General features: G+C 36.2%; 1 protein-coding gene across 1 annotated transcript; it reads right to left on the reverse strand.

The window, feature by feature from the left end:
• Positions 1 to 797: 797 nt before the first annotated feature.
• Tas2r42 (taste 2 receptor member 42) lies at positions 798 to 1,769 on the reverse strand. The gene has a single exon (XM_047549726.1). The coding sequence runs from the start codon at positions 1,767 to 1,769 to the stop codon at positions 798 to 800; it is 972 nt and encodes a 323-aa protein (XP_047405682.1).
• Between the last annotated feature and the right edge of the window lie 17,665 nt (positions 1,770 to 19,434).

The following is a 19,434-nucleotide window of genomic DNA, read 5'->3' on the forward strand; positions in this document are numbered from 1 at the left end:
ATAACTCTGCCTAGGATGGGGATGAAAGGTTTCCCCTGAAATTAAGGACGGGGAGAGATTAGGCAGGAGTAGGGAGAGAGGAAGAGAAAGAAACATGTCCGTTTTAAAAATAAGTTGCAGTGGTAGAGCAGCAAGGGCTATATTCAAAGCATAAAGTGGACCACTGTTACACCATAGGTATTTTTCCTATTCTCACATAAGCATCTCATTGCTTTCCAAAATTTACAAGACTGCTAATAACAAAGATAAACTATTTTTTACAGTAAAAAATAAGTTAGGAATTTAAGTTGCAAGGTTACGTTTTTCCCATTACAACTTTAGGGTTTTTATTTTTAATTTTTTATTTTTAGTGTAGTACAGTTATACATAATAAGTTCATTCTGACATATTTATAAATATGTATAACACAGTTTTCTCCATTTCAATTCCAGTTCTACCCCTCCCACAGCTTTAGTTTTGTAATTTAATTTTCTATCAACATTTTATCTATCTTCTACTATTGAAGTTTATAATTTATCTTGATACCTAAAGAATTATGTGTTTCTTCCCTCATGAATTGCAATTACATCTTTTGTCTATAAAATTAAACAGTTTAGATACTCCTTGAAATAATACTTGAGACTAAATATCACCTGCCAATGCTCTAAACAAAAATTATTTCTTTAAAATTCTGTTTCCTCACCATGTTAATTATCATCAAAAGCAGTCTAGTCAGGGGAAGAGTTCAGGCATGTTCAATATTTAAAGGAACCCAGAAGAAGAAAAGTAGAAGTGATCCTCCAAAGTGCCTCATGAAGTTACTTTCTCATAAAGGACTCTGGAAAACCTATGTAGAAAGCTAAGGGATTTGCTCTTTTCAGGTGGCATTTAAGATACCACAGAACCCGCAAGGCTGTCTGTCGCAGTTTGCCATTTCCCAGAATCAGAATAAATGGGTGGCCTGAAGGAAAGATATTTAATGCTAACATAAAAAAAATAATTAACTTGCTTTTATGAAATAAAAGAAACAGCCAAGGTGCCACTTGTGTGAATGAAAAGTGAATTATGAAGAGGAAGAGGAAAGACAAGACCATTTTCATGGCCTTCTTGTGGGCCTTGGTGCTGGCATCTCCAGAGCCCACAGAGCCGAGTTCCAGATTTCTGGTGTGTCTCACCAAGGACAGAAATAATAGGAACAATGAGGCTAGAGACAGAACAAAGGGGATCAGAGAAACCAAGCAATGAAAAATCAGGGATTTAACATCAAGAATTTTACTTTCATCTAAATATAAAGTTAGATTACTTTTACCTGTTGCATACATAAACACTATGCTATCAGTAATTCTATCTAGCAATAGCACATCAGAAGTCAGGAGGAACAAAGAAAATACAAGGAGTCCAAAAACCACTCTGTTCATCCTCCACTTCAGCCAAAGGAAAAGCGGGTGGGAGAAGTGGGCTATCTTGAGGAAGTACAAAATGCTTAGGCTGGTGGCAAACCAGGTGGTAAAGTGATTGGTCACATTCCAAAGTTTAGCAATGGAGCTTGCTGCTGTATAAAAGCCAAAATGTGGAGATAGTATTGTTATAAATGAATCAAACAACACCACCAACAGATAACTAATTCTGGAGACAGCCAAACAGGTGAGGATGCTGTCAGCTAAGGAGACCTTTCGATCCTTGACCCACTCCAAACAATTTACCACTCCAATGAACACGTTCCCCAGCATTCCAACGACCAGTTCTACTACTGACAACACCAGGTACATTGAACCCAATTCCGTGAACATATTCTTAGGAAAAAATCCAAACTTCTAATACTTCATCTCATTGGTCAATTTATAATCAAATTTTTGCAGAACAGCATTCATTTCTGGTTCTTGTCTTCATTGCTTTAGTGCAATTTCAGTCTTGATCAGAACTGCTTGTTGTTGGATACAATCTCAATAGGCTTAAGAAAATTCTTTTATCTTAAAAAAAGAAAGAATAGAAAATCCTTTTCTCTGCTTTTATTGTAATCCTGATCTTAATCCACAAAGATCTGCTAAGGAATGCAGTCATTCATAGCTCCATGCAAAAATTTCTGTTTCTTTGAAAGAACTGCTAAATTCTAAACCAAACAGTTTTTGTGTCCCTGGCTTGAGCTTTCAATGTTTAAAAGGTTAAAATCAAGTACGTTAACATGCAAATTTGGGCCAGATTCCCTTTCACTAATTTGTACTTTCCTGTCAAATGAAATACTACGCTATTTGGATCCACATATCTTTGTTATTTTTCATAGAAAGCACTAGGAAAAAAAACTAAACGATTTAGCTATGCAATCAACACATTTTGGGATAATCTGCATCTGACCTTTTCCAAATGCAATGTATGTTACCACAGAAAAGATAGCACTAAGAAATCCATAAAACAGTGACAGCAGATGGAAACAATTAGAACCAAGAATAAAATGAAAAATGAACACAGAAAAATTCACCACAAACACTATCCTGGGGGAGAAAAAGGAAAGCGATGTTTGCCTTGAATCTTGAAGATATTTAGAATTTATAAAGAAACTGACAAGTCACATTTTGGACTGATTAAACAATATGCAAAAAAAGACACCAAAACTGAAACTACTCTTCTGAAATTAAAGCCTATAACTGATAATCTTCTCTGATTTCATTCTAAAAGTTCCTTGGGTATCGCAGGGCAACATGTTCACGGCTAAATATGCCCCCCCCAGATTTGCTCTTTGCCTTTGTACATGTCAAATTCATTTTGGATCCAGCCTTGATACAGACAATTTAGCCTTCACAGGGAGGGAGGAAAGTGTTTCAGATAAAACAAAGAAGCAGTAAAAAAGAAAAAAGGAAGGAAGGAAGGAAGAGAGAAAGAAAGCTGAATTTATTACAGCAAGGCTAAATGAAAATAAAGAAATGTGATAGTATTTTGGAAAGGAGAATAATAGCTTTGGCCAGATTCATGCCCAGAGAAGGAGAGAAATCCACGACTATGAAAAGTATTTAAGAGCCAAATATGGTGGCACATACCTATAATCCCAACTACTCAGGAGGTTGAGGCAGGAGGCTCGCAAGTTCAAAGCCAGCCTTAGCAACTTAGTGAGACCCTCAGCAATTTAGCAAGACCCTATCCCAAAATAAAAAATAAAAAGAGTTGGGGATGTAGCTCAATGCCAAGGCACCTGCAGGTTCAATCCCCAGTACAAAAAATAATAATAATAAATAAATAAAAGACCTAGTTAATGTAATTCAATACACTTACAGATTAAAGGAGAAACACCAGAAAAAATAATTTAGTCAATTATACATTTATTCATAATAAACAATTTTAGCAAACAGGGAATAGAATGAATTATTCTTTCTTTCTGATAAAAAGTTGCCTACAAAAACCTGGAATAAGTATTATACCAATCTATGACCCATTGAAATCATTCCTCTTGAGTTTGGGACCAAGTCAGTGATAACCATCTTACCACACCTACTTTTTGGAGGTTTTCACCAATTGCAGTTTGGCAAGAAAAAGACCTAAAACATAAAAAGTTGTAAAATACAAACATTTTATTCACAGATTATAATGGAAATCATACAGAAAATGTAAATATATCCTTTAATGTATTATTAGAATATGATTATTTAGTAAGGTTTCTACAAATTAACCTGGTCTCATCACTTGATAGTTTTCCTTCCTACCATACTATAGCCTAGTTTTCCATGTGAAGAAATGGATGACAAGATAAACTCATTTTTGTTATATGCAAATGCAAACTGATATTCCATCATTCTTTGCATTTTCTTTGCCTAACAAATTTGCATCTGTAACTGTAGCTATGGAAGATCTAGGGAAAATATTTACAGATTTTAAATTTAAAGGTCAATCTAAATATACCTTCATCCAAGTATGTGAGAAAATATTGTTTAGAATATGTCCCAGCATAGGAAGAACTGTGTCTGGTGTACGCCCTATCATCTGCCATCAAGATGTGATTTGATCATTTATAAATATATACACCTAGTTACACTGCACTGTAGGCCTTGTTCTGTTTTGCCCACAGGGAGCTGGAAGATCTATGTCTGAAACATCACTAGTGTCCTCATCTATAATATTCTCTTACCTAATAGGTTAAAAACCTGAACCCAAAGGAAACAATTTACCAGAATGTGCTCTTCTTGTTAACATAAAGGATGTTTGTGCTAATTAGAATGTCTCTTGCTGAAGTTCAGTGTAGTAACTGATACGTGATTTATGTTCACTTGTTCAAGTATTTTTTTAATATTTAAATGCTTTTTTAAAGTGAGTCCACAAGTTAGTTGAGAAAAAAACCAAACAATTTCTATCTTGTGGGGAAATCACAAACAACTTTAAGGGTATATTTCACTAATTATATAAAAAAATTGTAACAACAGTAATAAGAATAGGTAGTATCATATGTGCAGCTCAGATTAATATTATTTATTAACATTTGTGCATATATTCCCCTAAGATTATACATGAGACTATGCCTAGTGGTATGATTCATACTGTAAAACAATGTAAATAAGCTTTGGAGAAGTGAATGTAGAGGAATACTACAAACACAAAGACAAAAGTCTACATATACATTTTTACTAAAAGCCAAAGTCATAGTGTTAGAAATCAAGATAGTGGTTATCCTTCAGAAGTGGGTAGTGAGGGTGACTGGGAAGGGACAGGAAGAGAGCTTTTGTGGTGCTGACGGTGTTATATGTCTCTTCTGTAAAACAGCAGCAAGATCACTGCTTTGAAGTTTATTCTGATGGCCAAACAAGATAAACTATTAAAAAAGCCTAGCACTGTGGCTGGCACTTACTGAATACTCAATAACAGATTCTAGTCTTGTTTTAGAGATCCCACACACTGAGTTTTCCAAGGAAGTTATGATAAAGTTTTTTTTAAATTTTCTGTAGCCAGTAGAATTTTATACTCTCAATTCACAATAAAAGAAAATTCCCAAATTCTATTTGTGTTTATCAAAATGATCCCAAAAGCTCAGCCCTTGTCCCCGATGCCAATCCAAAAACAAGGACAAGATTTTAAGAAGAAGGAAAAAGAAGTTTCATTGCTTTGCTAGCAAAGGATAAACATTAGGGACTCTTACCCCAGAGGCTGTGATTCTGCCTGCCAGGTGCAACAGTAGACATTTAAAGAGGGGACCACAAAGGACACCCTTCAGTTGTGACTGGTCAGGAGTCATAATTCTTAGATAGCCTTGAGAGATAGCCATTTCTCAGACCTGCTGGTACTAGCCCCAAAATTTGGATTCCTTCACCCCTGTGGTCCATGACGGGAAGGACAGATAACTATACCTAGAATGGCAGAAAGGTTAATCTTGCTTCCCCTGTGCTTAAGGGGAGGGGGAGGGAGAAGAGAAAGAAAAAATTGAGTCGTAAAATAAGCTTCAGTGGCAAATCAGCAAGGGTTATATTCAAAGCATGAAGTGGACCCTTGCTATGAAAACTTGGTTAGGAGGAAAAGTAAAATAGATATTAACCCAAATAACTGAATTTCCTTCTAGGGCATCTTGGTATTCGTTGAAAATAGTTGGGATTTAATAATGGTTGAGTTGTCTCTGTTTTAAAAAATGAATTAAGATCAACTGTGTGCTGGCTGAATGACACAGGCAGAAAACAAATGTTTGACTTATTAAATATGGTCTTTTTCTGGGGGTATAGTGGCAGTGAGAGAGCACAGGGTCTGCATCTACAAGGTTCTGGGTTCAATCTCCAGCACTGCAAACAAGTAAAAAATAAAAATAAATTAATTAATATGGCTCCCAGCCAATAGTAATAAGCCCCTCCCCACATACATACCCATGTTGTGAAGTGAAAAGAACTGAGTCAATGGAAGCAAACCCTCTCCCAAGCCCTACTATGTGTGAGCACACGACACACACAACCTTAGAGAAAGAGACCAGAGAAAAATTATTTTGGTTTCCATGAACAGAAACAGATGGAGATAGAAAGAGTCCCTCCCATTCACTGGATATAACTGTTGATGTTAAAACAATTCATTAGAAAGAAACTCTGAGACCTCGCTCTACTTTTGCAATTTTCCCAGAGGTGAAGGCAAGGATCTGAAATATTTAAGACATGGTCCTCGTGCAGCCATTTAACACTAGGACAACTTTAAACTATGTCTATTTCAAGGATGAGCCTCAGACCCAGAAGTGGTTCTAAAGATGAGTGGATGGCCACCTGCATTGGTGAAGGTGATCTTTTCTCTGTCTCCCAATTCAAATGCCATTCTCTTCCAGAAAAACCCTCATAGAATTCCTAGAAATATTTTTTTACTACCTATCTGGGCATGCCTTAGCCCAGTCAAGTGAAAACATAAATTTAATCATTATAGCCCTCAATTTGTTCATGATTGCCATGTCCTTCAACAAAGTTTTATATTTTTTTATGTAACTAGTGCATTTTTCTAATGATATTTATAAGAATTATTTTATGACTTTTATAAGTTAGTTTCTATTATGGATATTTATTTCATATATTTTACTATTATTATCTTTGTGAAAAGATAGTTTTTTATGTTTATCTTATTCTGAAGTACATTGTTTTTCTTGGATATAAAAAAGTTCTAGAGTCAGGTGCAGTGGCACACATCTGTAATCCTAGCAACTCAAAAGACTGAGCGAGGAGAATGGCAAGTTCAAGGTCAGTCTCAGCAACTTAGCAAGATTCTCAGCAACTTAGCAAGACTTCTTTTCTCAAAATAAAAAAGAAAAAGGAATGGGGGTGTGGCCCAGTGGTTAAGCACCCCTGGGTTCAATCCCCAGTATCCAAAAAGTAAAAAATAAAAAGAACTGGGGATGTAGCTCAGAGATTAAGTACCCCTGGGTCCAATCCCCAGTACCCACCCACAAAAATGTTTCTCTTTATATTCTACCATGTTAAAGGCAGACAATTACAACATTAGCAAGTAATGACATTCTTTTTCTTCTGTTATAATGATTAAACATGTTTATTTTTCATATTCACTATTCATTATTTCTAGAAAAATTCTGAATATAGGATATTTAAAATATCCTTGACTTATTGTGAATTTAATGATAATATTTAAAAAGGTTTCAATTTTAAGTATGAAGTTTCTTATTTGTTTTTTTTGTAGGTGACCCTTTTTAAAGTTAGTATCTCACAGAAATGTACCCTGAATTATGTCAAGTACATTTATATTATATCCACAAATGATAAATATGGCTTTTATGTTTAATGGAATAATGAGATTATTTATATTAATAAGTTTTAAATGTTCAAGCAGTTAGAATTAATTAATAAAAATTACTTACAGTACTGTTATAGTACTGTGTTATAATACTATAATTATAGTACTTATAACAGTATTACAATTCTTTTAAGTACTACTACAGTAATATTCTGTAATAAGTAGTTACAGTACTATTCTTTAAAGACTTGCCATATAGTTAAATTTATTATTTGAGGATTTTTGCTCATTTTTTCATAAAGCAAAGATGTTTGTCATTTTCTTTTACAAGAATACCTCTGGGTATTTTGTATCGTGTTGCATTAGGAATAAAGAGAAGGACTCAGAGTTCAGTATGCCTCAGTGGTCACCACCATTCCCTCAGCCTCCACACAGCATAAGTAGAAAATAAAAGGGACTCCCACACATGCTTCTAGGAAGACCCCCAGTTTGAAGTTCAACATGCAACCTGAGACCTTATGACAGGGGACTCAGCTTACCACAGCTTGCCCTGGGTTCCCACTAAAAGCCCAGAAGTTCAGCATTGTCATTATTGGGCAACCTATAAACTCTTTTCACTCCCATTTCTGGCATTAATCCTGAGCAATATAATCAGTGGTCACACACTCAAATGCCTCTAGATCCATGATATTGATAACAATTAATTGTGTGAAGGATACTTAAAGAGACAAAGGTGAAAACTGAGAATGAGATGTGTGATCCAGGCAAAGACACTCACTTTTTAAAGAATTAGAAAAACATCAAGCTGGTATAAATAGGCCAAATTCAGACTGGAAATATCTATTTCAGTAAATACATCCCAAGGAGGAGAAGCATTTTCTATATGTTCTTTTATTTCAGAAAATGCATCCCAAGGAGGAGAAGCATTTTCTACATGTTCGATCACCCCATCCACATCTGAGATTGAATTTCATATTATCGTGCCAAATATTGTCAGTTAACTCTTATTTTTATTCTCAGATTATTCTAGTGAACATAGAAACAGATATAAATTTTCAAAGTCAACATTGATCCATTTATGTTTAATTTAACTTACCAAGCCCTACAAAACCCTCTAGAGTTAAAAATCTATTCATCAGATCAGTACTTTTTGAATATCTACAAAGTGATAGACAATGGCAGGTCTGGAGATATATGGTAGACAGGGTTCTGTTTCCTAGAAGCCACACGTAGTGAGGAAGACAGAGAGAGATTATACTGAGGTGGAAGTATAAGCCAAAGTGAGTCATTTGAAATAAAACAAATGATTGTCTCTAAACTTCCTGAGGATGTGCATTTGAACTGAGACTTGATGAAGACTAAGAATTGAACTCTATGTGCATGTATGATTACACGAATGGTATAAGTCTACATCAGGTACAACCATAGAAACAAAATGATGTACCCGCATTTGTGAACAATGAATCAAAATGCAGTCTGTAAAACTAAATCAATAAATAAATGATTTTTAAAAATCTGGGGAACAAAAAGAATTGAGGATGTCAAGATGAAATGAAAGAGTTTTCTAGGTAGGGGGAGAGGTCCAAACCTGTCAAAGCAGAATGAGATAGATTCCTTTCTCATTTTAAAAGTAAGGGAGTGAATGCTGTGTGAGATGAGAACAAACTTCTCTGGCAGTGGTCAGACCATGGAAATGATATAAATAATTTTAATCTTTATTGTCAAACTAATGAATGGGTGGGCTTAAGGATAAAAACAAGATGATATGAATTGCATTTTTAAAAGGCGACTGCTGAAGGGTTGTGACTGGATCTTTGAGGTCACCAGACTGATAGCAGGTGTGCCAGGCAGAAGGGTGTTGCTGTTCCAGGTAAAAATTGATTACAGCTTTCATCAAAATGAGAAGCTTGGTAGGTTTTCAGTCAGATAAACCCATGATTGAACATGCCAAGAATTTCCTAGTGAATACAGTGAGGAAGAATGAAGCTAATGTATGCTGGTACCATCTGAGATGCATACAGAATTTACTTTCTTAATATTATACATTCACTCTTCTGTGATGTAATTTGCTATATACATTAATTAAAATGGCCCCAAAAGAACCATGCTCCCTTTCCATCTATGAAATTATATCTCCTATTCTTTTCTTTGTATCTTATGAGAAATTACATTTATATCTAAGAATTTTAGAATTACTCCCCATTTTTTCAGAAGCAATGTTATACGTGGCACAAGTCAATACACAGATGGGCACAAACACTCCTGCACACGGCTCTCCTTCAATTACATCAACAGACTACATGAAATTTTATCAAATGCAGAGTGTGTAATTGGAATGGCTTAATAATATATATACTCACACATTTTACAGACATTTATATAACTGTCAATTGCATTACTAAAATCCTTTGCTTTTTAGTTGCTTTGCTATTAAAACTTTCAGTCGTATATTATTTTTATGTGCAACATATCTGATATGTAGTTCCCATCTCTCGAATTGTTTATCCTTTTGCATCGTTTTGTTATAAAGACCTTATAGATGAGCTTGTCTTTGTCACACAACTCTACCTACAAGTTATTTATGACAGAAATTTAAAGAAATTAAAACAATTTCTAGCAGTGACTACATTTGCTCTTATGACTGATTTTATTTTTGTTTTTCCTTGTTTGTTTTACTTTTTTTTTTTTTATTTATTTTTTTTTACGTTTACATAGGGTAATGATGTTTATTATATTTTTCCCCCTCCCCCCCACCCCTCCCACCCCTCCCACCCCTCTTTTCCCTCTACACAGTCCTTCTTTCCTTCATTCTTACTGCTCTCCTTGGCCTAACTCTAAACCTAACCCTAAACCTAATGCTAGCCCGTCCCACCCCCCATTATATGTCCTCATCCGCTTATCAGCGAGATCATTCGTCCTTTAGTTTTTTGAGATTGGCTTATCTCACTTAGCATGATATTCTCCAATTTCGACCATTTGCCTACAAATGCCATAATTTTATCATTCTTCATTGCGGAGTAATATTCCATTGTATAAATATGCCACAGTTTCTTTATCCATTCATCAACTGAAGGGCATCTAGGTTGGTTCCACAATCTGGCTATGGTGAATTGAGCAGCAATGAACATTGATGTGGCTGTATCTCTGTAGTATGCTGATTTTAAGTCCTTTGGGTATAGGCCAAGGAGTGGGATAGCTGGGTCAAATGGTGTTTCCATTCCAAGCTTTCTGAGGAATCTCCACACTGCTTTCCAGAGTGGTTGCACTAATTTGCAACCCCACCAGCAATGTTTTACTTTTCATATTTAAATTTTTTCCTGATTGCTTGCTGGATTGACTAGTATTTTACATTGTTTTTTGTTTTGGGTTTTTTTTTTTCTTGGTACCAGGGATTGAACTTGGGCACTCAACCACTGAGCCACATCCCCAGCCCTATTTTGTATTTTATTTAGAGACAGGGTCTCACTGAGTTGCTAGGCACCTCCCTGTTGCTGAGGCTGGTTTTGAAATTGCGACCCTTCTGCCTCAGCCTCCTGAACCCCTGCTGTGTGCCGCTACTGCCAGCTATATTGTTTTTTATTTTTATTTCAGGGTTGAAAATGTTTTCTTCATGGTGTAACAGAAAGACAACAGAGAAGTTCTAAATAGAGAGTAAGAGGAAGGAGAAAGTCATCATAGTCACATGGCCTCTGCCTGGGGTCTCTAGCCACAGGACCAGACCTGCAGGGATTTCTCCACAGGGACATAATTCATAAGGAATATGAGATTAGAGAAATGGTACAGTGAGTAGAAACAGCACCATAATGAGAATCTGGTCAACAAAAAATGAAACAGTAGGTTCCACTCACACTGACCTTCCAACGAGTTCCCTTTATATTTTCCATCAATGTTGATCTAAAAATAATTTGATCTCTTCATCACTGAAATTATGGATATATGGAAAAACAAGTTGACTCTTAAGAATATAAAAATAGCCCTGCTAATCCTCTACTTCAGCTAAAGGAAAATGGCATGGTGGGAAAGTGCTCTGTAAGCAAATAAGAAACACTGAGGCGTGAGGCAAACCAGATACTTGAAACTTTGAAACTATTCTGAGACTATCAAGATTTTAATGATTTTTAATTAGATTACTAATGGCATCTATATTGACATAGATAATCATTATAAGTACATCTAACAGCAACACCCATAACCAAGTACTCTAGATATTGCCAACTTGAGAGGATGAAACCAAACAGATCTAGTTCGTAGCTCAATTATGTTTCCTGGTCCCATCAGTCCATTTCCTGAAACTTCACCAGTCTCAGTCATGAAGATGTTTTCCACATCCGTTGGCCTAGTTCCAGAGAGAAGGGCCCACTTGAGTTTGAATCTGATTATTTACTAATAACTCCATTAGTTACCAATAATCTGTTAAAAGTTAATATATACACCATTATTTGGTATTCATAAATTTTTCTTCTATCACTCTTATCACTGGATTTTTGATCAGCATACATTTCTGTGTATTCACAGAGCTCAGAATAGTTCCCAAACCAAGCTCTACACATGATCTTTGTTGAAGAAACTCAGTGATCATTTGTTAAAGTATGTTAAGACAGACAGATTTAGAACCACTGTGATAGGTACAGTGACCACTGAGACAGAGTCTTGCAGTGAGGGAAAGACAGTGGGTCAACTCCAAATATAGCATGAAAAGCAGGAATTCATAACCATGGAGCAGTGTCAGGGTCAGTGGATAGAAAACTACTAAGAGGAAACATCACAGGTAACTGAGATTTTGGTCAAACAGAATTCTTGTTGAAGTCAGACCAGAGTGATCAGACATCACCTGGCAGATAGATGGTAGAGGATGAGGAACCTAATGAAATATGGAGGATCTTTCTCACTCCCTTGTACCTCCCCAGACTTTGAGGTCTGAAGAGGAAAGTGGAATGTCTCAAGGTCAATCAGTCTCCTGTGGCCATATCTTCCCTTCCCAGATGTTCCACAGCTCTGAGCTGTCAGGGCTATTTGTCTACCCCTATGCACAGCCCAGCAATTGATCTTGCAATATGGTAGAGAGAAGAGAATATAAATCAAAATATCTCCCCCAACCAGGTTTTCTGTCCTGCTTCAACCTCGAGCTGTTATTTCCTTTTACACAGTCACAACCACCTTCGGCCTTTTTAAGATTTCTCACAGCTTTTAGTTTAGTTCTCAAGATATAAATCCTCTCTCTTGAGCTGTATAGCATCTCCAGATTGAGATTAAGGAGAGAGCCAGAAACCCAAGATGCTTCACAAGAGTTGTTAAAAGGCTGTGTTTTACTAAATCTTTATTTCGACATTAGTAAAATAAGATATTTGCTGCCTCCAAAGGGTTGTGCTAAGCATCAAATAAATAACCACATGTTACCTGTTAATGATATACAAAGTAAAAATAAATCACAAATGTGAGTTATACTTGTTGGTATAAGACAAAATCTTCAGAGTTCGAATTTTTTTTTCTCATATCCTACATATAGCACACCAACAAACTTATTTCCTCTCTTTTCCAAATACATTCCAACTTGAATGCTTTTCACTCTTCCCACTGTCGCCAGGTTGGGATGTGACTGGTCTCAGTCATTGTTCCTCACCTGTTTTCATATTCTTAATGGTCAACTTGTTTCTCTATACATACATTCACAATTTCAACGATGGACAGATCAAATTATTTTTGGATCAGCATTGATAGAAAACATAAAGGAAACTCTAGTTGGAAGGTCATTGTTAGCCTCTTTACTGGTCTCCATGCTTCTGCTCTAGCCCTGACAGAGTGACCCCATTAGTGTGCAGGTCAGATATCATGTCAGCACCCTGCTCAAAATTCTCCAATGGCTCACACTTCACTCATAGTAAAATCGTATCAGGCCCAGCCCCATCTGTCTACCCCTGGCCCAGCCCCTTGTCTGACTTCACCACTAGCCACTCCTCACCCCTCACTTGTGCTTCTCTTGATCTGTTTCCTCAGAGCTGTTTCTCAAACAGGCTCTTTCAGGGGCTTTGAGTGATATTCCTTCTGACTCATATCCACATGGTTGCCGAGCATGGTGGCAGTGCCTGTAATTCCAGCAAATCAAGAGACTGAGGTACGGTTAGGGTTAGGGTCAGGAATATAGCTCAGTGGTATGAAGTAGTCCTGTGTTCAATCCCCACTAGGACCAAAAACAAACAAACAAACAAACCCAAAAAAACAAAACACAGAAACAAAAACAAAACAAAATCCTCATGGTTCAATCCACATGGTTCACCCCTATTCAGTGAGGACTTCCATGGCCACCCCTCCCTGATCATTCATATATCCTTTCCCCACTGTTTTTCCCCTGGTACTTATTACTATCAAACATATATTAGATTTTGTTTTGGTTTGGTTTGGTTTGTTGTCCTTCTCAGCTCTGAAATGCAAACTCCATGAGAGCAGATCGTCCATTCTGATCACTCCTGTATTCCCCAAAGTCTCCAAGGTCTGGAGAGCTGGAATCAGAAACTAGATCACAAAATACAAAACAGGAAGCCTTCCCGAGCAAACGGCTTCATCTGAGTCTGCAAAGGCACAGTTGATGTTCAAGTGGGACGAGCCTGCAATAGTGCCTTGTTTCAATCTGAAGCAGTAGGTGTGGTCAGGAGTGCCACCTACTGGCAAGACTTTTTAAAGTATTGGATTAGATTTAGGGAAACTCTCCAAGTTTGAATCTATAAAACAAAATAAATGATGAAACAATCTATCTCAAGGAGTCATAATTAGATTTCTAACTTAAAATTGTACCTGAGAAGCAACTCCTGATAAGTTTTTACGATCTTCAACAAATTTATTCATAAAAATCACAATAAAAGCACAAATGACAAAAAATTTAAGAGTAAGTTTTACTGATAATAATAACAATTCATTGACTTAAAAATATAATTTATTATATATTTATGTTTCAGAACCTTAATAGAAACAATTTGAAAAGAGGTAGAGCACATGTTATTAACTCGGGCACTTGATTTTTTTTTTTTTTTTTTTTTTTTTTTTTTTTGTGGTACTAGGGATTGAACCCAGGGCCTTGTGCTTGCGAGGCAGGTACTCTACCAACTGAGCTATATCCCCAGCCCTGGAGCACTTGTTAAACAAGTATTTACTGTGCACCTGCAGAATGGGAAGATGCCAATTGCTAGAGGCTTCAAAAGGCACAGGTCAGATCAGCGCCCCCCACTCCGCCACTCTGTTAGAGTTTCTATTCTGCTTAATGAATGTATAACATAAATAACTTAAAAAAGAAATTAAAAGTAAACTTTTAGATAATAGCAAGGATTTGAAGGAGACAAAGCAGAATAACTGATTGAATTGATTTTGAGGGCCAGAGGACTTTTTATTTAAGGTGGTCAGAGAGGGCCTCTTTGAATAGAGAATATGAGAATATAAAGCTTAGTGACTTTTTTTCTTTTTGAAACAAAGTTTCATTAAATTTTTCGGGCTATGTGGAACTTCTAATCCTCCTGCCTCAACCTCTTGAGTCGCTGGGATTACAGGTATGCACCACTATGCCCTGCTTTAGAGGCTTAAAATAACAAACACATGCTGTTTCTTATGATTCTGTGGGTGGGCTGGGAATTTCTTTTCTGTCTTCTTAGTTGAGGTTTCATGATCCCATCCTGCCTCCAACAACTCTGAGACCTGAGGCAAAGCTCTTAGGATCCCTGGCTTTCTTCCACTTTGATGGGAAAGGAAGACAGAGAGAGACAGGTGGGAAATCACAGATACCAACAACGAAAAGTTTGTGTCTTCCATCTTTAAGTGATATTTTGAAAAATTAATTAAACCACTGAACACACTGAGCATGAATTTATTTTTTGGGTTGCTATGCTAGTTTTCTGCTGAAACAAATTACTACAAATTTAGATGATTAATGTAACTAATCATTAAGGAAATGCAGACTGGACTAGATTGTGGATTGGAAAACATTTATCTATAAAGGATAATATCGGAACAGTTAACTAAATTTACATGTGACTATGGATCACATAATTGGGGTATACTTACATTAAATTTCCTGCTTTTGATCATTGTGTGTAGTAATGGAAGAGAATGTCCTTTATATATCTATGTCTGTATATACATATACACACAAACACACACACACACACACACACACACACACATTGAAGTATTCAGGAGAAAGTATAGTCATGTTGTAACTTCTTCCAAAATGCTTCTGTGTGCATGTGTGTATGTGTGTGTGTGTGTGTGTGTGTGTGTGTGTGTGTGAGAGAGAGAGAGAGAGAGAGAGAGAGAGAGAGAGAGAGAGAGAGAGAGAAACAAACAAGAAAGCAAAAGGGTATACAGGAGTTATTCCTACTATTCTTGCAACTTTTCTGTAAATCTGAAATAATATCTGAAAAGATGCCCCAAAAAGTTGTTTAAACATGACTAACAAAATGATTGCTATAATTCTTCCTCTCATTAAAATATGTATGGTTAGGATTCTGATTTTTACCTCCCTTTTCTAAAAGGAGTCAGTGCAAGTGTACCAAACAGTGCAAGCATTAATTCCAACAAATACGCTCCTAAGAATGACAAAACTCTCTGTTCTTATATTCTATTCCATGAATTCAGCATGTCACAGATTTTGAAATTGTGGCCTATTACTATACTATCCTAAATAGCTATGAAGGGTATAATGTCTAAATATAGTTCCTGCCTCTGTTATAATTACTTTTAGAGGAGGAACCACTGGCACAAAGGACCATACTTTGGAAAACTGACTTCAACTTCAACAATCATAGCTTTAAAGCCTTTATGTGCTATACTTTACCTTTCCCTTCACTGAAAATTCTTTCTTTCCCCAACCCCAATCCTATAGAATAAATGGTTTAATTCCAATGAAATATACAATGTACATGTAGAAGTGAACAAGAAATATTTTATTTAAAAAACTAAAGGGCTGGAGATATAGCTCATTTGGTAGAGTGCTTACCTCCCAAACACAAAACCCTGGGTTCAGTCTCCAGCACCACACACACAAAAAAAAACACTTGAGGTTTTCATAAATGTAAATGGAGCCCAGGATGAGAATATTGCTTGATTAGTTTTTCAATCTCAAATCAAGTATTTCCATTTAGCATAATAATCTTTCTCCTTAACCCCATGATAGAAAAATAACCAAGAACAATAATAATAAATAGTATGTTCTAAGTGTCTGTGTGTACTAATTAACAAATTATCATATTAATTATGTCATTGATTTATTAGAATTCATATTTTATAGAAGAGAAAAACCAAAGCACAAAAGATTTAGTAGGCTGCCCAAGGTTCCAAAACCTGCAAATTCAGGGCTGAGACTGAAACAGATCCTCTTGCTCTGGAATCTGGGTTTTTCAGACCTCTTATGTGTGATCTTCTTTATATTCCACAGGGACCCAAAAGCTTTGCAGTCAAATGTTTTAATTTCTTTCTTTCCTTCTAGTGGGGGAGCATAAATCTGGAATGCCACTTCCACAATGTGCTTTGAGTTGAATCCAACAGACCGGTTCCTGCAGCATCAGGTCAGTCACAGTCAGTGAGCTGCATCTCTCCTCTGTGCCTCCAGATCTTGATCTCCATTGGCATTCTGCCTTTTTCACTCCTCTTGTGGAAGTTCTGACATCATTTCTCTATTCAAAGGCACACCAGTAAAGGGCAGGGCGGGATGCTCAGTACCATGGAAAGCACTGAGTGCACCGGAATTGAGACCAGCTTCCTCAGTAACCGACCTATTTCTCTGAACCTCAACTTCTTCCCTTAAGAAAAATAAAATGCATTTAATACTGAACTGCTTATAAGTAGGTGTTATGGGCATCCCCTCTGAAAATAGAGCACATAAATCTCATGTCATACAACTGAGGATTGGAAAGGATAGTACAGGTAAAAATGCTTGAACGCTTTTAGACTACATACAGATATTAGTCATATTAACAGTCATTACTGTCCAGGTCCAAGGTCAGGTGTAATGTAATAATTATTTCCTTCCTTGGGTGGGAAATTTCTGACTCCTCTTTTTTTTATTTGTGCATTATACTTATAATTATAGTTATAACGTAATAGTGGGAATTACTATATCATATTCATACATGCATATCTTATAATTTGATAAGATATCTACCAATACCTTCCCTGTCCCTCCCCTTCTCCATCTCCCTGATCCTCTTGTTCTACTCTACTGATCTCCCTATTATTATTATTATTTTAACTTGTGCATTATAATTATAATATATAAGAGGATTCTTGAGACATATTCATACATGGACATATCCTGATTGGTAGATTTTGTCCTCCAGTATTTCCCCATGCCCCCATCCTTCCCTCCCCATCAATCCCCATCCTCTACTCAATTGTTCTCCCTTCTATTTTCATGAGATCTCCTTAATTAAATCTTTTTCTCTCCCTCCTTCTCTCTCTCTCTCTAGAGAGAAGTGAGAAAAAAATTCAGCGCCTTGACTGTCTGAGTTTGGCTTATTTTATTTAGCATAATGTTCTACAGTTCCATCCATTTACTGGTCAATGCCATCATTTCTTTCTTTTTCATAGCTGAGTAAAATGTCACTCTGTATATATACCACATTTTCTTTAGCTGTTCATCTGTTGATGGGCACCTAGGCTGGTTCTAAAACTTGGCTATTGTGAGTTGTGATGTTAAAAGCACTGAAGTTGCTGTATCACTATAGTATGCTGATTTTAGATCTTTTGGATAAATATCAAGGAGTGGGAGAGCTAGGGAATATGTTGATTCCACTACTAGTCTCTTAAGAAATCTCCACACTGCCTTCCAGAGTGGTAGTACTCGTTTGCAGCCCTACCAAGAATGTATGAGTGTACCTTTTCCCACTTTCTCCCCAGCAGCATTTATTATTATTCGTGTTCCTGATGACTGCCATTCTAACCAGAGATAAAATCTCAGTGTAATTTTGATTTGCATTTCTCTCACTGATAAAGATATTGAATATTTTTTCATATATTTCTTGGCCATTTTTACCTCTTCTTTTGAGAAATATCTGTATATCATTTGTCCATCTATTGCTTGAGTTATTTGACTTTTGTATTTTTTGAGTTCTATATATCTTCTGGATATTAATCTCCTATAGGAAAAGTAACTGGCAAATTCTTCTCTCATTTGTAGGCTCTCCTGCTCTTGTTTCCTTCATTGTGCAGAAGCTTCTTAATTTGATGCCATCCCACTTACTGATTCTTGGTTTTATTTCTTGAGTTTTTGTGGTCTTATTAAGGAAGTTAGTGCATGTGCCAATATATTGGAGTGTTGACCCTATGTTTTTCTAGCAGTTTTAGTGATTCTTGTCTAATTCCTGGGACTTTGATCCATTTGGAGTTGACTGTTGTGCAGGATGAGAGACTGGAACCTAGTTTCATTCTTATGCACATAGATATCCATTTTTCCCAGCACCATTTGTTAAAAAGGCTATCTTTGCTTCAATGTACATTTTTGGCACTTTTTTCAAGGATCAATGTGGGTTTGTCTCTGTTCCTTCTATTCCCTTGATCTTCATGTCTGTTTTGATACCAATGCCATGCTGTTTTTATACCAATGCCATGCTGTTTTTATTACTATAGCTCTGTAGTACAATTCGAGATCAGGTATTGTGATGTCTTCAGCATCACTCTTCTTGCTCAGGATTGCTTTGGCTATTCTGGGTCTCTTTGTCTTCCATATGAATTTTAGGACTGTTTCTTTTTCTAGTTCTGTAAAGAATGTCATTGGTATTTTTATGGTAATTGTATTGGATCTGTATATTGCTTTTGGTAACATGATCATTTTCACAATATTAATTCTGTCTATCCAAGAACACAGGAACTTGTTCCATTTTCTAAGGTCTTTAATTTTTTTCAGTGTTCCATAATTTTCATTGTAGAGACCTTTCACCTCTTTATTAGATTTATTCCAAATTTTGTTTGGTTTGTTGTTGTTGTTCTGTTTTCTTCTATTTTGCTTTGTTTTTTGAAGCTTTTGGTTTTTGGGAATTTTTTTTTTATTTCTTTCTCAGCAGATTCATTTTAGAAGTATAAGAAAGCTGTTGACTTTTGTATGTTGATTTTGAATGAATGGGCAAATAGATCAGTGGAAAGGAAATAGGTGCAGATAATGTGGTCAATTTGATGAAAAGGGTAATTCAGTGAACAAAGGATTATCTTTTTAAAAAATGGTGTGGTAGCCTGGCATCAACTATAATCCCAGCAACTTGGGAGGTTGAGGCAAGAGGATCACAAATTTGAGGCCAG

Source organism: Sciurus carolinensis, chromosome 4, assembly GCF_902686445.1.
Source record: "Sciurus carolinensis chromosome 4, mSciCar1.2, whole genome shotgun sequence".
NCBI classification, from domain to species: domain Eukaryota; kingdom Metazoa; phylum Chordata; class Mammalia; order Rodentia; family Sciuridae; genus Sciurus; species Sciurus carolinensis.

Bases quoted from the DNA above. Each gene is read 5' to 3' on its own strand.
- Tas2r42 (XM_047549726.1), bottom strand. From the start codon at position 1,769: ATGTTCACGGAATTGGGTTCAATGTACCTGGTGTTGTCAGTAGTAGAA.